The sequence below is a fragment of the Fusarium pseudograminearum genome, chromosome 2, assembly GCF_000303195.2.
Source record: "Fusarium pseudograminearum CS3096 chromosome 2, whole genome shotgun sequence".
NCBI lineage: Eukaryota > Fungi > Ascomycota > Sordariomycetes > Hypocreales > Nectriaceae > Fusarium > Fusarium pseudograminearum.
Window position 1 is genome coordinate 6,801,774 of NC_031952.1, and position 22,569 is coordinate 6,824,342.

At 48.0% G+C, this 22,569-nt stretch overlaps 11 protein-coding genes across 11 annotated transcripts; 3 read left to right on the plus strand and 8 right to left on the minus strand.

Annotated features, from left to right (window-relative positions):
- Nucleotides 1-1,721: 1,721 nt before the first annotated feature.
- On the plus strand, nt 1,722-3,242 carry FPSE_05218 (uncharacterized protein; the record flags this gene model as incomplete). Its single annotated transcript, XM_009258336.1, has 1 exon — nt 1,722-3,242. One exon carries the CDS (start codon nt 1,722-1,724, stop codon nt 3,240-3,242), a length of 1,521 nt encoding a protein of 506 aa, XP_009256611.1.
- A 715-nt stretch (nt 3,243-3,957) lies between these two features.
- Nucleotides 3,958-5,491, minus strand: FPSE_05217 (uncharacterized protein; the record flags this gene model as incomplete). The annotated part of the gene is made up of 3 exons (XM_009258335.1): nt 3,958-4,452; nt 4,504-5,129; nt 5,185-5,491. 3 exons carry the CDS (start codon nt 5,489-5,491, stop codon nt 3,958-3,960), a joined length of 1,428 nt encoding a protein of 475 aa, XP_009256610.1.
- Nucleotides 5,492-7,165: 1,674 nt separating this feature from the next.
- FPSE_05216 (uncharacterized protein) lies at nt 7,166-7,639 on the plus strand (the record flags this gene model as incomplete). The annotated part of the gene is made up of 1 exon (XM_009258334.1): nt 7,166-7,639. The coding sequence occupies one exon, from the start codon at nt 7,166-7,168 to the stop codon at nt 7,637-7,639; it is 474 nt and encodes a 157-aa protein (XP_009256609.1).
- A 424-nt stretch (nt 7,640-8,063) lies between these two features.
- Nucleotides 8,064-8,412, minus strand: FPSE_05215 (uncharacterized protein; the record flags this gene model as incomplete). Its single annotated transcript, XM_009258333.1, has 3 exons — nt 8,064-8,117; nt 8,190-8,246; nt 8,302-8,412. 3 exons carry the CDS (start codon nt 8,410-8,412, stop codon nt 8,064-8,066), a joined length of 222 nt encoding a protein of 73 aa, XP_009256608.1.
- A 692-nt stretch (nt 8,413-9,104) lies between these two features.
- FPSE_05214 (uncharacterized protein) lies at nt 9,105-10,055 on the minus strand (the record flags this gene model as incomplete). Its single annotated transcript, XM_009258332.1, has 1 exon — nt 9,105-10,055. The coding sequence occupies one exon, from the start codon at nt 10,053-10,055 to the stop codon at nt 9,105-9,107; it is 951 nt and encodes a 316-aa protein (XP_009256607.1).
- A 661-nt stretch (nt 10,056-10,716) lies between these two features.
- FPSE_05213 (uncharacterized protein) lies at nt 10,717-11,511 on the minus strand (the record flags this gene model as incomplete). The annotated part of the gene is made up of 3 exons (XM_009258331.1): nt 10,717-10,973; nt 11,057-11,210; nt 11,260-11,511. 3 exons carry the CDS (start codon nt 11,509-11,511, stop codon nt 10,717-10,719), a joined length of 663 nt encoding a protein of 220 aa, XP_009256606.1.
- Nucleotides 11,512-12,269: 758 nt separating this feature from the next.
- FPSE_05212 (uncharacterized protein) lies at nt 12,270-13,379 on the minus strand (the record flags this gene model as incomplete). The annotated part of the gene is made up of 3 exons (XM_009258330.1): nt 12,270-12,635; nt 12,698-13,031; nt 13,084-13,379. 3 exons carry the CDS (start codon nt 13,377-13,379, stop codon nt 12,270-12,272), a joined length of 996 nt encoding a protein of 331 aa, XP_009256605.1.
- A 382-nt stretch (nt 13,380-13,761) lies between these two features.
- FPSE_05211 (uncharacterized protein) lies at nt 13,762-15,785 on the minus strand (the record flags this gene model as incomplete). Its single annotated transcript, XM_009258329.1, has 2 exons — nt 13,762-15,371; nt 15,428-15,785. 2 exons carry the CDS (start codon nt 15,783-15,785, stop codon nt 13,762-13,764), a joined length of 1,968 nt encoding a protein of 655 aa, XP_009256604.1.
- Nucleotides 15,786-17,137: 1,352 nt separating this feature from the next.
- FPSE_05210 (uncharacterized protein) lies at nt 17,138-18,954 on the plus strand (the record flags this gene model as incomplete). The annotated part of the gene is made up of 6 exons (XM_009258328.1): nt 17,138-17,534; nt 17,585-18,045; nt 18,106-18,132; nt 18,185-18,437; nt 18,488-18,529; nt 18,584-18,954. 6 exons carry the CDS (start codon nt 17,138-17,140, stop codon nt 18,952-18,954), a joined length of 1,551 nt encoding a protein of 516 aa, XP_009256603.1.
- A 192-nt stretch (nt 18,955-19,146) lies between these two features.
- Nucleotides 19,147-20,472, minus strand: FPSE_05209 (uncharacterized protein; the record flags this gene model as incomplete). Its single annotated transcript, XM_009258327.1, has 1 exon — nt 19,147-20,472. One exon carries the CDS (start codon nt 20,470-20,472, stop codon nt 19,147-19,149), a length of 1,326 nt encoding a protein of 441 aa, XP_009256602.1.
- Nucleotides 20,473-21,081: 609 nt separating this feature from the next.
- Nucleotides 21,082-22,012, minus strand: FPSE_05208 (uncharacterized protein; the record flags this gene model as incomplete). The annotated part of the gene is made up of 2 exons (XM_009258326.1): nt 21,082-21,396; nt 21,446-22,012. 2 exons carry the CDS (start codon nt 22,010-22,012, stop codon nt 21,082-21,084), a joined length of 882 nt encoding a protein of 293 aa, XP_009256601.1.
- Between the last annotated feature and the right edge of the window lie 557 nt (nt 22,013-22,569).

Sequence of the window (22,569 nt, forward strand, 5' to 3'; positions counted from 1 at the left end):
AATCATTCTTTTTGCACGCATGAATAGATCAATATGATCAATCAGATAAGTGAAATGGTTTGGGAATGGCCTCCTTGATCTATTTCGACGCTGAGATGAACAATCTTTTTGGTAAGTCGGGCCTTTCTGACAGTGACACGACTGGACAGAGGACTCCAAAAGAAACCCATCCGCCGAGGTCCTGATGCCTTGCTATGGAATGTTAGTCAAGTGAGTCTTTGATGTCACGAACACCACAGTTCGGGGATCTTAACATGGCGAAGTTGCGTATCCATTCCGCCAGGCAACAAAGGAACTGTGCCGTACAAGGGAAGAGGCATATTGAAGTTTCCCCCATTTCTCATTGAGCAGAAAGGCCATGCGTGCACGTCCAGATTACCAGCGACGTGGAATGTCTGACAAGGTAGACAGAGCCATTCTCTACCTCAAAAGACATGTATGTTCGGAAACAATCCGATATGAGGGAAGCATGTGGTCGTGCAGCCTGCCGGCGGTGATTGAGAATGGCCTTTATTCCCAAAGTAAAGGACCATGAGCATTGACGGTTGTACAACCAGGTCGATGATGCTGGTAAGTCACAGGACATGCCAGGGAATGTCCCATAGTGCTTGCAGATACTGATATGTGCATGATATCGTGAAGTGACGATGCATCCTGTTGGCTTGTATTGAGCTTGTCTGCGTGTGCCCACAAGAAGGTGTGGGCAGAGGACAACCGTTGACTCGCAGATCAAAGTCAAAGAGCGCATATTTAACTGCAAAACCTTGGCCTAGGTAGGTTCCATGGAAGGCGTGAAGCTTACTTGCGTACATTTGTTTTACATATTGCTTCTAGAAGTATAAAGCGACACTTCACTGCAAGATACCGTGACAGATAGCCTTTGCGTATTTGACTGCCTAAAGCATTGAAGAAATTTCCCAGGCTGACACTAAGTTCGGTTTTGGAGAGATTTAGTTTTTATCTAAACGAAAAAGTGCCTGCCACTGCTTGCCAGCTGCCACCATCTTCACCTTGATCTTCAGCACTCTTCCCTAGCAACCACAGATCCAATCTCCCAAACACAAAACGGTCGCAAAATCTTCCTCCTCTACAAAGAACTCTTCTTTCTTCACCGATACAACTTCCCTCCAAATCTGACCGCACTTTGTATTCACCGTCTGACAGCATAGTGCTGCATTTCCACGCCTTCAGCGCAGCTACCCGACGGGGACAAACCGACCGCTTCGCTCCCACTCAGCTTCAACATCACTCTCTATACATGTTTGCGGTGAAGACAAATTCTGGTTCCCTTTGAAGAAGAAAGAAGCATAATAATCCAGCTTTATTCTCCTTTCTTTCAAAAATTTACTTGCTGTCATTCGTTATTGCTGTTTCTTCGTTTACCCGCTTCAGGCACATCATCGGTTTCTGGAATCATCAATGAATGAAAGGATAGAAAACGACGCTGCATTGTTCATCTGATTTCCCTCCTCATCTCCACAGGGATATTCACTTGGGACAAGAAGAGACAATTCATTCGCATCTTCACTTCAAGAACTACGACTATAAATTGCTCTCAATTTTTCACCTTCGAATTTTGATCCTCTTGGTATCTCATCTTTCCATTCACCACACCACTCTTACCTACACTTGAGTACTGTGCGCTATTGTTTACTACATCCCATCAGACCGTCGCTGTTCTTTTTTATTCTTTTTCTCATCTTGAAACTTCTCTATTCAAGATGGTATCGCCTTCTACTCCCGACTCTCACAAGAGTTCCAGCAGCCCTGCTGAGTCCGACATTACCCCTTCTCCTACTCAGCAGAACACCCCCTTTACTGAGATGGGTACTCACACCAACCCACGATTCAACAAGACGATGGACTACTCCAAGCTTTTCACCGAATCGAACGGCGCCCGCCAGGATCAGATCCCAGCTGTGCCTTTGAGCTACGTTTCTGCTGCTACTACTCAGCATACGCCTCCTCCTTCGGAACAAGGTCACCACTTGTTCTTTTACCAGCGCAATGGTACTGCCGGAAGCACATTCAATCCTCGAAGTAGCTCAAACAACTTCAGCATCAAGCCAAGCGCCGATGGTCTGGCCCAAGCTCAAGCTCAACTTCAGACTCAGTATCCTCTGGCTGTGAATCACATGCTTACCCACCCACCTGTACCTGCCAATCCAGTTCGCCAGCCTGCTATTCCTCCCGTCGACCATGCTTCACCTATTAGAGATAGTTTCGCTGGAAGCCTTGCCCCTTCTCCCGCCATCTGGGAGGGTCTCAAGGGCCACTTGAACCAGCTCAACCTCGGCGAACACCAAGCTCCTACGTCTGCACCCCGTCAAAACGCTCTTTCGCCTGACCAGGAAGTTCGCTCCTTCAAGCTTCCAAGCTATCTGAGCTCGTACCAGGCTCGACAACCCTTTTCGTGCAGCAACGCCCCCGTGCCTATGCACCCCCAGCCGGACAGTCCTACTCTTCGTCAGTCTCCTACTCCTCGAGGTTTCAGACCCATGGCTGCCATCAACCACAACCGCACAGCTGTTGGCAGTGAGAACGGAAGAGAAGAACCCGAGATCAACATATTCTCCGACAACTACAAGGGCGAGCATACTATGCGCAACGCGAGTGCCATGGACCTGTCTCCCGAGCAGAACTGTGCTCTCTGGTTGACCAACCTGCCTCCGGACGTTACTCACAACCAGCTCCTTGCCCAGATTCGCAACGTCGGCCGCATCTGGTGCACTGTTGTCAACGAGCCTGACTATGATCGACATGACACTGCCGCTGCAAAGGTTGTATTCTTTACTCCTCGTCCTGCGCAGCTGCTCCTTTCGAAGTCTTTGACCCAGGGTCTTGAAGTCTCTGGATATCCCGTTCGAGTCACTCACAACCGCGTCAAGTACGGTGAACAGCCCATGGTCGGAGCCGCCTCTCGCGTGCTCATCATCACCGGAAAATCGTCCTTTGTCAACCCCGACAGCCTGACCGATTTCTTCAAGGAGCGATTCGTCTTTGAGATTGACGAGATCACCCCTCTCATTGTCCAGCCCGCGCGGGTCAAGGGTGGCCGGTCTGTCGTGGAGTACCGCTTCGGTAGTTTCCGCTGCCAGGCACAGATGGGCAAGATGGCCCTGGAGAAGGATCGACCTCAGGGATTTGAGAAGGTTGAGTTTGGAGAGGATCCTTGTGAAGTTGGAGACACCCTTTCTGCTTACGGCATTGCCGCTGAGCGCATCCAGGGAAAGGGAATGTAATTCTATTCAATGTGGAGGAAAGATAGAAGGATCTGTGTATTGAGAACCGGTATTTGGATTGGGGGAAACGTGTTGCTTGTCGATGTCGAGAGAGCTCTCTGTTACAAGCTCTCCTAACCAAGGATGGATTAAGGATGAACCAAAGATAGACTAGCGAATACACTACTGTAGATACTTCAACTCTGTTGCGTCTTCGTTTCCTTCAAACGTGATACCAGTAGATGACGACACAAATTGAGGGCGAAGTGATTCCACAAGGTTGGTGAGCTATCGAAACGTTCCAGCTTCAGACCTTCAGCGGTTAAATGAGGCCACCACCACGGACATGTCCGTGTCAAAGGTGGCTTTACTTTGAGTTTGCCATACACTATGTTTAGCTCCCAGAGCTGAGCGCTTGCACCAAATAAGCGGCTATCCCATCAATAGCCAAACTGGTGGCGGCTCTTAGTTAACGTTGGATCGGGGCGGGGTTGAAGGTCATACCACTTTCGTCTTGTGAGGTACTGAACTAAGATCTCGTGCCACTCTGTACCTGTTCAACCATGCAAGTTTGTCGAGTCCAAAAGTTCATACACAGAAGGACACAATGGTGTCGTTTGAGAAATGCTTGTTCTATTTGAATGCAAAAAGAAGTTGTTCGTGGTTGAACTCCATCAACGCCGCCCTAGTCTAACAATGCTATTATAATATGAATAGTATACACAATTAATAATTATTACCGTCGTCCCTTCAGCGACTCATCCCAAGGGAGCCAGGACTGTCGATCGAAGGAAGGCATACACTTGACCTTCTCGGGAGGTTCGTACTGCCAATCAATATGGGCTTTGCTCTCGTCCATATGCTGCACCACCTCGTTTGTGAAGCCCTTGAGCTTCTTGATGTCGTGTCCCCTTGCATCTGTATACTCCAGACTCACACTGGGAACTACCGCGATCTTTCTGTATCCCTTGTGCCATAAATCCTTGCAAAATAGCTGGGGTTCGCCCTGGAAGCACTCGTCCTTCATGGGGTCTCGGAAGCGTAGGCCGTGGAGGATCGGTGCAGCTGTGAATGCGGTAGCTCCATTCCAGCAAGCGAATACTTGGAACGGAAGATGAGCGTCGTATGCCATGCGGGCTTCTCTGTTTCCTCTAAATAAATCCCATGCATTGTCCCATGATCCATCTTTGGGGATGGGAAAGAAGGTGTCTCCGGCAAGTGTTCTGGCCACCTGTAAATATGTTAGTCTCAGTCAAGGTCCGAAGGACATGCTGCAACTTACCCAAACATCATAGAAGGTAGGGTCTGGACCGGCGTATGTAAAGTCCATCGCACAGGTCATGTCGGCATTTAGATTGCGCTTCTGGTGCACAAGCTCGAGTAAATCGTCGGGGCATGCTGCAACATCGTTGATGAAGAGGACAGTGGTCTCATCGGAAGCTGGCACTTTCTTCTTAAAGAGCGGTTCAAGTGCCAGATTACGCAACTGGGCCAGCTTGCGAATGCGTGGTCCTTTAGACGGATTAATGGCCGAGTTGTTGTAAAAGTATCTTATACCCAATTCTTCCAAGAACGGGTGTAAAGCGACAAGAACATCGGCCGTGCCATCAGGGGAATTGCCTTCGACAATTGACAGAGCACATCGCTCGGGCCCGAGGTACTTTATTGTTTCAACGATACTACCCATGAGACGAGGGAGAAGGTTGACGACATTGCGCAAATTAAGGGCAAAGTAAAAATCAATGGGTTGCTCATCGTCGTCGTTTTTGCGAGTGTTTTTATTGCTTTGAAGGCTCTTGTATCGCTTGGTATCCAAGGGAGGACATTGCAACCTCAGGCGCTCTTTCGATAAGGGATCGAGAATGGCGTGGATGTAAGGAGTGAGGCGCTCAGTAGACAAGACAGAACCTGGGAAATGTTAGTAGAGGTCTTTCTCATGTCGGGTGCTGTAAATAAATCTCACCATTTGCAATGGGGATGGCGGATTTTGTTGGTGTAGCTGAGGCAGTAGAAGATGATGCTGTTGATGTGGGAGAGTCGATGTTTGTATATGGAGTTGGCTTCTCAGCGTAAACTGTGTATGCTAATATTGATGTGGAACTTGAGGGAGAGGATGTTATTTCTGTAGACGTTGTTGCAAGGCCGGGTGCGTAAAGAGGAAGGTATGTTTCTGAGAGTCGAGTTATATGGTCGCGACCCAGGTATAGACTGGTTGAGACTAATAGGAAGCAAACGAGAGGCACACACAGAACAAAGATTGTGCGATGCATTTTGAACTTGACGTCGACCAGCACCTAAAGAGCCATAAGAATAGAGTGAGGGAGATGAGAAGTAGAAATTAAGAAGAAAAAAAGGGCGGCATGCAAAAAGAAGTACCTACTATCCTTAACCATAAAATGGCTGAAGGGCGAGGGTGTCAAGGGCGCCGACTATGGACCGTTTGTGAGCCACTTACTCCAAGCCCAAGGGAAGGGTTTCGGCTGGCGGCAATCGAGTCCCCCCACTAACGCTGTCAAAGGCACGTTACAGTGGGCTCAGCCTGGAATTCGCTAGCCTACAATTCGCTAATGCCTCTCTGACCATACCTAAAAAGTCATTTTGGATTCGGGGACCTCGTTTACACGGGAGACTAGCAGGGGCGTAGTCTTGCAAACGATGATAACACGATAATCTCACTGCTGACAATGACCTGACAGAGTCTTTATTTCTGGCAGATGACGCTGATGCATTCCGAGATCAAGGGTCTAGTTCAACACTGACTGAGTGACTCACTCTATCACTCACTTACTTACTGACAGTTGCAACAGCTCATAATCTCTGCCAGCTTACAGAGCACTTTACTTAGTATCTAAACAAGAATCCAACATCCCCCAGATCCTGAATCCTCTTGTGTCACTCTCATTTCATTCCTTTCATTTCCCACCTTGCATCTTTAGGCTGAAAATCCCCCATGTCCTTTTCTGCGTTACTAATTAAATAAATCACTCAGCCTGCATCGTTTGTAAGGCACCAAGGATCGAGGCCGAGCCAGAGGTAGGGCTGCAAGGGTCACAACTTGCCTTTTTGAGCCAAGACAGATGTCAAGTTCATCTATCTAGACGAGCGACCAATCGAAGCGCTGATAAGCTATCGATCCATCACCTGCAGGGAACGGAACATGACACTCTCACTCTCTAGATCCCGATCCACACGGTTGATCCATCACGTTTAAAACGGTGTCTCCCAACTCGACCAACAACCAACAACCAACAACCAACAGCACCTACGGTTCTCCAACTGTCCAAAGCTTCCAATACAAAACCAACAAAATAACAAGCATCCAATGACCAGTATCCACGTCTTGATGTGTCGTACAATCAATTCAGCATGATTCCGTCTCCACAGCCATGCCCAAATCATCTATCTACCAACATGAGTTCTCCCGACCGTTTGTTCCTCCATCCTTCAACTCTCTCTTTTCCCCTCCCTTTTAAGAGAGAAAAGATTCTCTAAAATGCAGCTGACAATACGGGCTATTTTATTGTTTCACTTCTGCATATGTTGGGCCAATGCTCTGTACGCCAAGTTTCCCACTCCAACTGAGACATCAGCCCCCAGTCGGACAGATGGCCTCCTTGCACAGCGTGGCGTCCCGTCCGAGATGGTAACATGTGGCTACAAGAACGGTGATCCAGAGGCTATAAGAACACCATCAGCTGGCAGCGTATGTCGGTTCAGTACACAGAATGGACTATGGGGTATGTGCAAGAGCGGCGGCGATCCTAGCTGTACTCTTGTCGGACGGTGCCGCGATCACCACGATTGTTTTGGTGGTTGTGGAAAGACGGAGAATAAAAAATTGCTAGCTACGACATGGTAATGCTGTTACTTTAAGGTCATAAATCATCAACTGACGCGGACCGGACAGCAAAAAAGAGCAATATTGTAGCTTCGCGTACTTGATCATGGACGAAGGACACAAATACACTTATATGGCGTGCGGTGCCGTCGCAGCAACAGACACCTTCTTCATGACCCCGAAAGTCCTGCAGTTAACGAAACCCGTCACAGAGACATTGACAGCTGAGACATCGGGGCCCTCGAGCAGCACGACAGACGAAACCACCCCGTCGGAAACTCTCTCTGAGACAGCAACTGAGGCCTCTGACGACAATGGCTCTCGCCGCAGTAGTAACGTGGGCGCAATAGTTGGCGGTGTTGTCGGAGGCCTGGCTGTGGTCTGCGGAACGGCGATTGCTGCTCTGCACTTGCTACGGAAGAACAATGAGCACAAGCCCGAAAGTGAGAAGGGTACTGCTGAAGCTGCAGTGCCAACACCGCCCATTGATGGACCCAAAGAGTTGGCTGGATCGAATCCCTCCGAGCTGCAAGGAACTGCTATTCCTACTCCTCAGATCCATCCATTTGAGCTATCATGAGAACAACAAGGATGTTCAGTTCAACATTACGTAGTGGGGATCCAAGATCAACGGCTATGACAATAATGTATATTTCCAATATTAGCTCTTCCTTAAAAGCATGGAGAGGAGTTTGTGATGGGCTTATTTTTGCGTATCAACAGTGTGATTTATAGGTATGACAGGAGTTTGAGGTTGGCATAACATGTTATTTCCGTTCTGCCAAATACCTGTGTAGATTAGGGGTCTTGCATATCCATCCTCAGCACGAGAGACATCCGGTCGATATTTATGAGACCACTTCGATTATATAATAGTATCATGTATTGGATATGCCTGAACTGGCCATCTTTGTATTCGTATAAGGACTCAAAACAAATGATCGGGGGTATAACGAAACTCAAGAACCTAAATCATTCCCAACTCCTACTGGCAAAATCCCCTCTTATTTTCTTTTGAAAGCCAGAATCGCGGCGTATTGGGACAAGGCTCCAGGCATCTATGATAAAAGACATCAGTACTAAGTCAAGCATTTGATAGTCTTTGAACTCAAAGGCTGTACATACGTTACCATATCATCCCAAGCCTGGCAAAGACAATCCCGATCGCCCTTCGGACATTCGTCAGGCTACAAGCAAGATGTTAGTAACGATTACATGTATCGTCGGGCAGGCTTGTCGTACCGTTATTGTTTCAAGGCATCTCTGGTAGATTCCAGAACATTCTTTGGTTCCAGCAGGCTTTGCAGACACGGTAGCTGCGGCGAGAATGACGAGACTGGTGATGAATTTCATGATGAGTTAGTTGGTAGTTGTGCGTAGATGGGATGATAAGAAGAAGAAGAGCAAAGTAAAAGCCAAGATCCCATGTCTATATGTACTCGAAAACCACATCAACTAGATTATAAGATTTAAGCCCGAGATTAGTTTCTTGCGTAATAAGGAATGTATTGGGAAATCGAGACCCTGAAATAGGGTGCCACTATTCCCAGATCGTTGGGTTTGACACAAAGCTAGACGCTTTCCGTGATTTCCATGCGGAGAAGATCAGCCACGACATGCTTATCTTCAGAATAAAGTGCCTGGACTTTGCTATATCGAGACTTGAATTATTGCTTTGATTCGACTCTTATTGTTCTTGGCAATAAATGGCTTTTTGGTAGATCAGGGACTTGGCTCTGGACTTGTGCGGAGTTGCATGACGTTCTAGAATGACGTTCTATCTCGAAATAATTTGCATCAGCTACAATCCAGTAGACAAATTCTTATCATAAACCCCAATTCGGATGATAACGAAGTAATTCTTTAATGATGAAGAGTCTCGATGTCTAGAGCGGGTCGACAATGTCAGAGCGTCAATGCATTAAACCGTCTGATCCTCCAAGAATTACTCTTTATGAAAGTATGTGATGGAATTACCAACTATAAACACCAATTAACTCATTAATCAATACAACTAACTAGCAAGCACAATTCATCCAAGAGTATTAAGAAAAGCCAGCCAAAGGCCTGAGCATTGAAACGACATTAACGGCATATCTCAACCTCCACATAGCAATCATCGAAGTAAAAACCCCAGCAATAGCACTTGCCAAAGACCCCTTACCGACCATCTTCGCAAACGCCATCCACCATATCATCTTATGTGCGAGGATATACTTCTTTGAGTCGTCGATCCTCGGAAACTTTTGATCGGGAATACTTTTGTCCAAGAACTTACAAAGTGGTCCCCACCCTTCCTCGACGCGGTACTCCAGTGTCCTCTCGACAGGAACTGTCCTTCTGACCAACTCGTAGTGATCATGAAACGCCTGCCTCGTGGGCGACTTTGTCGAAAAGTCCGACACAGTATGGAAACTAGCTGGAATGGCTGTCTTTGAGAACTCCCAAAAAGGTCCTGCATGTATGGAGTCCCAACTCGCCAGCGTGTCCCAGAGAGGCCAGCGTAGAACACGACCGCTTGTCGAGTTCATGTTCCGCAACCAGCTATCCACATCGTGCTGCATGACGATGACTTTTGCCTCCGGGTAGGCAGCCACAAGCTCCTCCACGAAGCATATAGCCGGAATATCAAGCACAGCATCATAAGAACCAAAGATCTTATCAAACTCTTCTCGACCCCAGGGTTTGCCTCTGCTGTGAAACTTTGCGTCGAGTGCTTCGCGCCAAAGACGATAATTTATCTTTGGACTGCCCATGGCGATAGACATGTGGTATGGGGTATAGTCTAGTTGCTTGAGGGCCGCGAAAAGCGTTGCTATTCCTGTCCTTGATTGTGCGAGGCATAGGACGCGTATTGGTTTTGTTCGGGTAACTGGATAGGAATCGATAAGCCGGCCAGTAATGGGATGGGGTTTGATATTGTCAAGTTCGCGCATCTTAGAAGAATCTAATGAATCTGAAAGCGCGACTTCTTGACTTTGGTTAGAGAAGGACATGGTATGTGATAAAGTAGGAATAGTTTTTGTTCAAGGGGTATATACTCAGAACGACCGAAAAATAATTTCAGACATTTTAAATCCAGCTTTTGAGATTTCGAAAGTTGGCAAGCTGGCATTATACGTCGACATGCGTGTCTCAAGATAAGCGCTGTTACATCAAGCGCTGACACCCAAAAGTTGTTATGATGTATTGGCCCCCAAGCTGACGTCGGGATCTGGTACTGCTTAGTATACTGCTCCGAGATGGTGTAAGACGGTGGCCTTTCCATGGCTCGTAAGCAAAGGGTACAGATGCAAGATTCATTTACCCATTTGCCAAGGCTCAGTAATCAAGCGAATGGAGATGGTCAAAGTGCGGGACTCAACAAAGATTTATCAAGGATGGGGAATAGTCTCGGGCTGCTCGCCTCATTTGTTGATGTTTGACAGCGAAGCTCTTCGTATCAAGTGGAGCTGTATGTACGGTGCAAAACTATTCCGCTGATAAGCGGGAATGGCATGTATTTCTGTTGATATATATACGTATGAAGTATGTACTGAACTGCATAAATTGGCATCGTCATCGATGGAATCATCCCATTTATCCCATACCTGCCCGGTCAGACAGTGCAAGATGACGTTCCTAGTGCAACTACCATGGCAAGGCTGTGGTAGTTCTTTAGGGGAAGTTGGAGGCAGCCTTGAACTCGGTCTGCGGCTTGACACTAACGCCCTTGACAATGATAGTGCTGCCGGTAGAGCTGGTGACCCTAACATCAACCGTATCGGTTCTGAAGCCGCTGGGGTTTTCAAAGAAGTTGTACTCCTTTCGGGTGGTTCCAATCCATGACTTGCCATTGTCGGTGCTGACTTCGAGGCTCTTGACAGGAAGGTTGCTGTTGCGAACTTGCATGGAGAACCAGTAAGGACTCGTTCCTAAGATAAGGTTAGTGATCAAATAAGCATACATTTTAGGGTAAACTGTATTGGATGTGTAATAAGGCCGATCAGTGACTTACCCTCTTTGTTGCGCAAAACAAGAGGAGTGGTGATGTCGCAAGAAATAGCTCTCCAGCTGGTCTGAACCTGACCGTTCGTACCGCCTACAGCTGTGAAAGCGTTTTCGAAGAGATCCAAGTGTCCCTTGTTGCACTCATTGCATCTATCAACGATCTGAGAAGAAGTCAACACCAGCGAGAAAACTCCGCAGGAAGATACATACCATAGCCTTGATCTTCTTTCCTGTTGGACCAGTGACCTCAATACAGTTACCACAGACACCTGCAGTATCCCAGTTGGGTCCAGAGAACGCTGTTCCGTAGATGCCAGAAGGAATGGTATAGGCAACAAGTCCACAAGCACCTCCTCCGACGTTGCCGCCGTAGTGAGTCGAAGTCCCAGAGCTGACTTCATCACTGAGATATCGTCCTGCTACAAGAGCTGGAATAGAAAGGAGGATAGAGAGGAACTTCATGTTGGAAGAATGTGTGGAGTGGTGTAAGATGTGAGAGTTTGCTGGCGAGTGATCTGGTAAAACATCATCAATCAGCAAGATCCCCACCTCTTATATATCGCATACGTTTCAAAAAAGCAGGTACTGGCCATTTCTCTCATCCCACAATTCATCCCACGATTCGTTTTCGTCATGGTCCTTGATTTCCCTCCCCCGGGATAGCCACGGGAACTTGCAGGGATACCTAGTCGACGCAAGGTCTCGGCTCGACAAACGCAAGGAAGCCCATGAAACCGCCGTCTGTGGCAACGTGCATTATTGTTTCAACTATAATCGATCGACGTGCGTGGAAAGCAGTCAGTCATTCGACTGGTGTTTCGGCATTGTCATCCTGAACCTTGTTAGCCGATCTGTTTCAACGGATCTCAACAGCCGATGCACGATCTATTGTTTTTAAAGTTTCGTATTGATATGATATCAGTAACGACTGGTGGAAATATGCTAGGTTTATATGATCCGCCTTGGCCTGAGATATAGTAATGTTGCGATTGTAGCAAAATAGGCAGCTCGGCGAATACTCGTCGACGGGGACACCGAGAACTGGCCTATTTGAGCTTTAAGTTTCCGAGTTGCAGTCAGCGTACTAACGGTAATGGAGATGTTTCCTGATGACATACCAGGGTTGCAGCACTAGTCTAAGCAATTTCCATCACCATCCAAGAGAAATTCAACCTCATCCATGTATACCGTCATATTGTTACCCAGCCGTGACCCATAGTTTACCTGATTACCAGGTTATCGCGCCGACAAGGAGCACCAACCTGTTTCTTATCGTGACTAGGCTGCGAACTTTCTCCGCTGCCCTGCCCTGCGGCCCCCTTTTCAGTGGGCCCTTCCTCTTCTTTGTGTTCTTCATTGTCATCCTTGTAGCAATCTTGAATCTCTGCGAGAAGTCTCGATTTCAAAGTCGAGAACGGCTTAAAGGTGAGTTTCTTCATCCGGATACAGAGTTCCGAGGACATGGCGCCCGTCGGCTTGTGGAGCGTCTGTGGATACTCAAACTTGCTCAAGAAAGCAAGGGAGATTTGTGCATTGTAAAAGTACATGAACTCTGAGTTGTCCTCGTCCACATACACAGCACAGGTCTATATCAAAGTAGAGTCAGTTCATGGCTTCAACCACACCCACCAACGTAGGACAGTGTTACCTTGAAAACGCGATTTTGACGAAACCGAGTTTGAGGAGAGCTCTTGTCTTCGGCCTGTGATTGAGCAAGACCTATGAGCACAGCCAGGATGTAAGGTTCACGCCATTGATCTTCTGGTTCAAGTTGCTTAATGCGCATCTTGCGTAAAGACTCAGCCGGAGGATTAGCCCGTCTTGGTCTAGGAGGTTGAAAAACACCTTCTCGTTGGATCCGGATCATCCCTCGTTGAAGGAAAGCAAAGACGGGTGCTAAGCTGCCAGACAAGCGCATTGAAAAGACTGCACCATGCAGACGATACTCATGCTTCTTACCAAAGCAGAAGTAGCCAAAGGGTCTATTGAACAGCGGTCAGAAAGCCGACTGAAATCAAATAGCTCATACCATACCTCTGGAACCTCAGAGGTCCGCCGTCTTCAGAAATCAGCTTCTTGATGGCTGCATTTTTCATATCCGAAGTTGCCAAGCGCTCAGCTGTCCTTGCATCACGATCGATGGTCTTCTTACTCCCCGATGCCTCGGATGCAGTTGTATCCGAAGCCTCTGATAAAGTTTCAGGGGACACGTCCTTGAAGGAGCACTTGAGCAGCTCTAGGTGCAGTTGTACCCATTCCAGCGGCTGAACGAGAACTCGCTCCCTTGGATGCTGGCGGATGATGTCATGGATAGATTTTGCCTCTTTCATCGTAACAGCGACACTTGGATAAATAAAAACCAACTTGATAGATATGTCCGTTGTTTGATATCATGTAGTCAATTTGTGGTTGTGATAGGAAGTGTTGGGATGGTGGTCGAGAAAGCGTGATACGGATATTCTTTTGGGGGAATTCCAAGGTTCCGCTGTCTCACATATTTTCTCACGTGAGCCCCAACGGCAAGCAACGAAGAACACACTCAAACGACAGCATTCAGGCAACCAAGCAAACGCACCCGAATAGAACCAAGAGCTCACTTTGAGTAATTTAGAAGTCAAAGCTGTATATGGGCAACTAGACAAACTAGATTGGAAGGTAAGATTCTCGAACCACATAATTCTCGTCAGTTGATATGCTGGTTTGAATCCTCTGTCATATAGTTGACAAAGAGCACTTGTAGAACTCTCTTAGATCATCAGCTCGCCACTTGGTCTTCCACCCACTCTCCTTCTCAATTCGATCTAGCATGTCCAATATCGCCTTGTGCTCGCTTGGATGGCTCATACAACGCCCAGCAACCCACAATGGCTGAACACTATTCGTCCATGCACCATGATGTTCATTCGACATGCTTATACCGCAGACCTGCCTTGCGTGCCACAAAATGCTTCTTGGCTTTGAAGAATGACCAAGCCGTATCATAGCAGGCTGATTCTGAAGCATGAGAATCGATGCAGTGTGGTGCATTTGGTTTCCGGACATCGCCGCAGGATTTGAATAGAGAATGGTTGGGAAGGGCGAGGTTTCGTTCGATGGTATCGTCATTATAGGGTATAGAGGTGCTGGCCGTTCCTGGTACCACTCGCAGATGTGCTTCCACAACTTGAGCCACTTGGTACGGAATTTGACTTCGTTTCGGGTTGGTTCTGATGGAGAGGGCGCTAATAGATCGAGTACCTGCGCTGTAAGATATACCGCATAGTTGGCCCATTCCTCAAAGTTGGAAGAATTTTTAAACAGCTCGACATCGTTCTCTATTGATGAGGTTTTTGATGCCCAGTGATTAATGGGTATGAGGGTCTTGACTGACGAGATCAGGCCGCCGCAGATATCCATACGCGCAAAGCACCAGAACAAAGCTTGCTCTGTGCCTCCGACGAAACCGTTGATGCCTACAGCTTCCATGAGACTTGCACAGCCGTCTAGATGTCGTTGCCACGCTTTGGGAGAACAACTCAACATCTCCAACACACAGAGTATCACGCATGTAGCAATGACGGCTGTCCCACGTGTTGGTAGGTGTGGGAGAAGCAGATGTATCGCTTCTTGATAAAGGGCAAGGCTACGGCTGGTCGCGAGGGTATGCTTTAACTCAAGTTGTCGTGCGGAGAGGGCCAGCATTGAGTATCGTAGATGGTCGTTATCCTTAGTCATGGTAGGAATGATCTGCTGAAAGTGTCGGTCCCGGTCGAATTTATCTAGCCACGGGGCGATTTCGTCAAAGTAATTCTTCCAGAGGGCGCACTCTTCCTGTTGCGACAACAGCGGCGCCTGAGACGACTGAAAGTCATTTATGGGGAGCGTATCCTCTGTCTCGTCCAATGGAGCATCGTCGGGTTCAGCTTCTGCTTCAACATGTGGTGTGGTCGATCTTGTGGGCGCAATTGACCGCGTCTCCTGAATAAGATGGTTTCGCAATGTTGAGTGCAATTCATGATATGCAGAGCCTGGTAGAAAGATGCCATCTTCTGATACACCCTCTGGTGTAAATGGTTGCAGTTGGTCGATGTATGGATACTCTGTTATGATGTCAATTGGAACTGTGTCCATAGATATATGGATAGTAGGGTCAATCTCGACGGGGTGGTGGGATTGGCCGTTCTGACTAAAGTAAAGCAGGTCGGCAACAGCGGTGTCCGTTCGACGCTGCGATGCCGGTGACGATATGTCAATTACAGGAGGCGTTTGAATAGATACATAGCCATCTGTCGTATTGGAGCTGGTATCTGATGGTCTTTCACTGAAGAGAAGACTCGGCCGACCTATGATGTCGAAGGAATCAATACAAACCGTTGGCTCTCCCAGAACATCAGCTCACCATGGTTGCGGCTCTGTGTGTAACAGCCCGTAAGATTGCTACGGTCTTCCTCTCCTTCATCGGTTTCGGCGCCGTTGTAATCACGGATGACTTCATCCGTGACATCCAAGATCTCGAATTCCTTGGGCGGTTTCCTCCGGGCCATCTTGCGCATCGAAGGATGGTGGGGATTCAAGCATCGGGCATGCTCAGCCCGGAAAGCAATCTTGAGACCCCATTCGCAGGATTCGTTGCGACGGCGACATGTACCGCAGGAAGGTCGAGCTTCGTCGCATTTGCGCTTCTTGCGTCTGCAATTGAGACATCCTGATCGTGTGCGCTTGTGCTTAGCGGGCTCTGTTCGAGAGGGAGGTTCCATAAGTCAATTACAGCCGGTGCTGGTGTTAAGAATGAGTGATTGAATGGGAAATATTGGCGAAAAGGGAGTGGAGATGGAGGAGAAGGATATGAATCAGGAAATAGATGTCCTAATTCTGGAGGACAACGGCAGTTGCAGCCAGACCTCGCCTACCAGATGACATAAGGGCACAGAAAAGCAACCAAGACCCTGTACATGGTAGTCTAAACGGAATAAACTGACTCGATAGTTTGGTTTCTTGTGCTTCCAGTAGCTCAATTGGGCTTGCAACAGTGACAATTGCTACCTACCGTCATCTCCAAACATGCCTTGAATGGGATCATGTCACACCTCGGCTTAGACTTGCCCAAAACACAATCATGTCAACTCTTGTGGGGATAACCTTTTTGGACAATCCTAATTTGCTTGATTGCAGATGGTCTGCTGCGGAGTTGCTGCATATATCTTAGTGTCGTCTCTCAATCCCGGTGCAGTTGCCGTCAGAATGTGGGGATAGGATAAATGCATCTTCAGTTTGGTAATTCTAAGCGGACTTTGACAAAAGACTAACATCATGACCTAGCCGATGGAGTGGTTGCTTGAGTTAGGGTGTGACCTCTCTTTGTCAATCCTGATTCAATGCTTGGTCCAACTTCTACCATCGGAAGTTGCCTCAACTGTTTGTTATACTACCTATTCAAGGCTCCTTTCATCATCAGTTACGATAGTTACCGTGTATTCCCGTCGTTCCCCAAATAAACCCCTCAGCGTACTTCCTCTATAGGTGACAATAAGGCTAGAACCCACCCTCTAGAAAAGAAAAATAAGGCAATTAGACGCTCCCCATCCCTGAATTCGGCTGCCTAAATTCGCCGAACCACCTTGCCCCTCAGGTCTTTACGGTAGCAAAAGAGGTTGGCCGCTAGGAGTACAAGAGACGAAATTAACAAGTCAGTTTATGCTGTTTAGACCTGACCTTTAGATTATTTATTTTTATACCCTAAATATTCAATGTCTTCCCCACGGCGCTTGCAGATGCCTCCTGTGTTAACCCGGAAAATAAAACCCCAGACGATGCTGAATGTTACAGTGAACTAACTGACTCCCCACGGGGAAAATCGCACCAAGACCTGACCTTGGAACTAACCTTGCTTTGCGCGATTCAATCCAACGGATCTTATTTCTTTATTGCGATGGTACAATACGCAAAAGATCATTGCGGTATATATATCAACATGAATTCGCCCCATCTTTTTTGTTCGAATGGTGTTGTTGCTCTGTGTCTGATAGCATCAGCAAACACTACAACTGCTGGATAGCTTCAATTATACATACTCCTCACTTTTACCTTTTTTCTTTCCTGGTCATTCATCATGACTATCCTCGTCGGAAAGCCCCTGGACTGGGCCATCACAGCGACTGCTGGCTCAGGTTTCCTCCTTTTCGGTTACGACCAGGGTGTCATGTCAGGTCTCTTGACAGGCACAGCTTTTACTAATACCTTTCCTGAGATTGACACTACTGAAGGTGGCAACGGCAGTTCCTCTCTGCAGGGAACCGTAGTGGCTATCTATGAGATTGGGTGTTTCTTTGGTGCCATCTTCTGTCTTGCGTTCGGCGAGTACTTTGGAAGACGCAACTGTATCTTGATGGGATGTGTCGTTCTCAGCATTGGAGCTGCTCTCCAATCCTCTGCTTTTGGTATCCCTCAGATGATTGTCGGACGTATTGTCGCAGGCCTAGGAAACGGCATGAACACCAGTACTATCCGTAAGTTAATCCAATTCCCTCAACCAAGACCTCCAGCTAACACCTCGTAGCCGTCTGGCATTCTGAACTCATGAAGGCCAGTAACCGTGGAAAGGGTCTTGCCATCGAGCTTGCCATCAACATTTTCGGAGTCATGCTGAGCTACTGGGTCGACTACGGCATGTCCTTCGTCAGCAGCGATGCCCAGTTTCGCTTCCCGCTAGCTTTCCAGATCTTCTTCGCCATCCTGACTTTTATCGGTATTCTCCTCTTGCCCGAGTCTCCTCGTTGGCTCATCAACCACGACCGCCACGAGGAGGCCCGCGAAGTTCTTTGGGCTGTGCGAAAGAACGCCAAGTCTATCTCAAAGGACGACGAATCTGTTAGTCGTGCCATTGCTGAGATTCAACATGCCATCAACGAAGAGCGAGAGGCAGCACAAACCAGTAGCTTCAAGGCTATGTGGAAGAATGGAGAGCAGAAGTTCCTGTACCGAACTATGCTTGGTATCGGCGGACAGTTTATGCAACAGGTGAGTCTGACCATGATACAAGCCTTGTAAGGCAATATGACTAACAATTATTCTTTGCAGCTTTCTGGAATTAACTTGATTACATATGTGAGTATACCCTCAGGTATTGATCAACATGAGCTCAACTGACAACTCCCAGTACGCCCCCGTCATCTTCCAAGAATCTGTCGGCATCTCCCACAACCTTAGTCTCCTACTGGCTGGCTTCAACGGTGTCGCTTACTTCTTCTCCTCGCTCATTCCAATCTGGATCATTGATCGCCTGGGTCGCCGAAAGCTGATGATGTTTGCTGCAGCCGGCCAGGCAGTCTGTATGGCTGTCCTCGCAGGAACTGTATCGACTGGACAGCCAGGCCCAGGAATCGTCGCTATCGTTATGCTGTTCCTATTTAGTAAGTTCACTCCAAGCCAGAAACAAACTACAGAACTAACGAGTTTGCAGACTTCTTCTTCGCTGTGGGATTACTCGCTATTCCCTGGTTGCGTAAGTCATAACAACTTGAGCATACAAAACCACGCGAGATTAACATCATATCAGTGCCCGCCGAATACGCCCCCCTGGCCATCCGTACTCGTGCCGCCGCCCTCGCCACAGCCTCCAACTGGATCTTCACCTTCCTCGTTGTCGAAATCACCCCTGTATCCATCTCGAGCATCGGCTGGAAGACATACGTCTACTTCTGCATCTTCAACGCTTGCTTCGTTCCTCTTATCTACTTCTTCTACCCCGAGACCCGACTCTTGTCCCTCGAGCAGATCGACAAGCTGTTCACTGGCCCAAAGATCCTTCTTCACTGGGATCACAGCATGGGTGTCCCTGGAGAGGCTTCTGAGAAGAGTACTGATGGTGAGACGGGTAAGGCGATACATGATGAGAAGACCGAAGCAGAGGTCCATGCGCGTGAGTAGATTACACGCAATGGGTATTGACATAGATTTAATGGGAAATCGCACATGTATTCAATCCATTATGGAATTATGGGACGTTCTAGTCCATGTTCATCCAACAGTAAATGAGTCATTGACTATCCCTTGCTACTCAATCGTATCGTGGCGAGAAATTCGACAGTCCAATTAACGTGTTCCATGGTACCCCAAAGCTCACTTCCAATTAAACCACTTAGGTTTCTTCTTGTCAGCTTCCTGCCTCTTCTTCCACTCCGTTTCCTCCTGAGCCATCCAAGCCTGCATCCTCATGCACTTCTCCTCCATCTGAGCATCTGTCAAGAAGCCCCGCCCACCATCCTCTGCGGTATCTTTATCCTTGGATCCTACGTAGGATCCCTTGGTTACACCTAGTGTGTCGCATAACCCTTCTGACTTCTCCATCAACCATACTCCATGTCGGAGACCATCACGCCAATGTGGCGGCAGGGCCTTGTAGCCGAGTAACGCCCCAAGAAGAGCACCAGCAAAGCAAGCGTTTGTGTCTGCGTCTCCGCCCTCCATTATAAGGTCGGTGATTAGCTTTTCGAAGATGGCAAGCTGAGAACAGATTTGACCCGATGACTTGAACTGGCGTAGTGCAAGGCGAAGAAGCAAAATGCCAGAGCCAAAGGTCTTATAGACATAGCCGATCTTATAACTCTCATCCAACCTGAGGTCTACTAGTTTTTGAGCTGTGGCATGTTTTCTAAACTCGGCGAGATCTAGCCGCGGCTCGTCTTGTCTGTCGGGTTCTTGGATTTCCTTTTCGCGAAGCTGGGTGTACCAAGCAAGGCCAATTTCGATCAATTCATCGACATGTTGTTCCTCATATATCTCTCCAAGTACAAGACCTCTTACAAGAGCAGTCCCAATCGCACAGGAAACCACACATCTTGGGTCCACGTGAGTGACCACAGAGAAATCGGCTGCGGTTTGGAAAGTTTCTTCGACTGACTTTCCAAGACACATGAGTCCTAGCGGGTGCGTTCTCATCAAGCTCCCATTGGGCGCAGCGTTGTATTTGCCCGTTACCCAGAACTTTCGAGCTGTTTCTTCAGGGTCATCGAGATAAGATTTGCTCCTGACGATACCACCGACAGTCCGCCCCAAACCAAGAGGCAGGGTATCGAGAGCTCTCAATCCCATGCGCACCCAGACTGAGAGCCTCGAGGCAAAGTCTTGAGGACCAAGCTTCTTGCCGTCGCCGTGGAGGTACGAGAGCAGTATTAAGACAGCATGATCCGTGTCATCTGTCCAGTCCCCCGTAACGTGAAAGTTCCTGTGATGATCGCGACGAAAGGGAGTGGCTTTCTCGACGGGGAGTAAAGTAAAAGTGCGGTCGGGGTAAGCCTTGGAAGAGACCTCAGCAGAGAGAAATTCGGTGTACAATCCGATTGCGTCCCCTAACGCTGATCCAAAGATGGTACCGATTATACGGTCTTGGAGGTGAGAGGACTCCAAGGCCTTGTGTGCATTTGGCGATAATGATATGGACGCCATTTCTTGGACAGTGGTGAGTCGTTATCTGAGGTAATGTATTGAAAGAAAAGAGAGAATAGGTAATGCTATATACAGTCATGTTCAGCTGAGGCAGCCAAATTAATGAAACAACCTCGCAAGGCACCCGCGATTCGAGGTTGGTTAGTGGCATGATCTGGGCGGTGGCAGTGGAGACGCCACAATACGCCAGGCCTCTTAGACTGGACAAGTCCAGGTCGACACAACATAACTAACAGTAGACGAAAGATTCCAGCAATCAGTCTTTCAAGTCATTCCATGCTGTAAAGAAGCCAACTGATATTCCCATTCGTATATATGATATGTGCACATGCGTAACCTCTATTGATTGCGTGACGCTTGATGGGACAGTGGTGATCTAGCTCCTAGTGTCCATCGATCAATCCCGCCCAATGCTCGCCAAAGACACGATGCCCTGGGCTGCTTCCTCTTCTTCAGTCCTTCCATCTTGATGCGATTTCGTTGCCATATCCTCAAAGACAATACTGAATTTTTCGTTACCGTGCAACAAAGAGTCATGGAATGTATCATGTGCTCAGAGAATAACTCAATATAAATCTCAAATTCCCGTTAACAAAGTTTATTCCGTTACTATGCAGATGCGCAGTGACCTCCATCTACCCGCAGGTCGGTTCCTGTCACAAAAGAAGCACCCTCAGATAGCAAAAACACAGCTGGCGCTTTGAAGTCCTCGGGGGCGCCTAAACGTCCCAGCAGAGCACCAGCCATCCACGTCTTCTCGACCTCGGGGTTCTCTCGGAGCAACTGGTCTGTCATGGCAGTTCGAATGTAGCCGGGAGACAATGTGTTGACTCGGATACCGTATTGACCCCATTCCTGAGCGACCGATCGGCACATTTGCTGGACTGCAGCTTTACTGGAGTTGTATGCTGTGCAAGAAAGGCCCTAATGTTTGTTAACTCTGCTGGAGTTGCGTGATAGTTGATTGACTTACTCGATTAGCAATGCTGCCCGACATGCTGCCAATAATCACAATGCTGCCAGGGCTGTTGTTTTCTCGTAGTACTCTTGCAGCATACTTGCAAGTATTAAAGACACCAGTCACATTGACTCGCAGAATTCGGTCAAAGTCGGCAGCAGGATAGTCAAGCGCTGCAATTTGCTGCTGGATACCGGCACAAGCTATGGTCCCCCAGAAAGGCGCTCCAAACTTTTCGGCTTCGGCTGCAATCTCCTTCATCGCTATCTCGACAGATTGCTCTTCTGTAACATCGCATTTCCGGTAAGACACAGACACTTTGTTGGCTGTGGCGATCTTGTTGAGCTGTGCCCACTCTGCTTGCGATGGCTCTTCGAGAATGTCTAGACAGGCTACACTGCCACCAGCTTCAACAACGGCGAGTGCTAGGGTAATACCCAGACCACGGGCTCCTCCTGTGATGGCGATGGTCTTGTTCTCGAGTGAGAAGAGCTTGTAGGTTGATGCTTTTGAGGCGGGTGTCTTTTGGGACTCGGGCACATTGGCCGGGAGCTCGATGTCTGAGACGATAGCGGGAGCCATTTTGATAGTGAGGTTGATGTGGCGCGAAGAATTGAGGGACAAGAGTCGAAGTTGGTGAGAAGCGAAATGCTGGAAAGACTTGTCAGGTTATACGATCGTCTAGAGTATCCATTTCTAGAGACACCAAGGTTGGTCTGGCATTTGTGAGTTGGCAAACTTCCATGGCAACATCCAGAGGGAAATCGGATGCGAAGGATGATGTGTCAGAGCTGTATTCGAAGGCCAAGGTTGAAGCATTTGGAAGGGGTTATTGTAGCCGGAGGTTGTCACATTGCATGTCGTGGGGATGTCTGGGGACAAAAAGAGTTGGCCAACCTGGTGAGATACCTGTGTCACATCAACCCACTCGGCACTGCATCATTTTGGCCAGTCTCTCGTTGCACAAAGGGTAGCCTTTCTTTTTCTTGATCCTCATTTGCTACTTGTCCATACAGAGAGTACCTCAGGTAGGGTACCTACCTTAGTAGATAGGTACCTAGAGAATAAGTCCAAAGCTTTAGGGTATAAGAACAAACAACCAGAGGCCCTGGGCTAAGGAAGCATAAACTGATTCACTA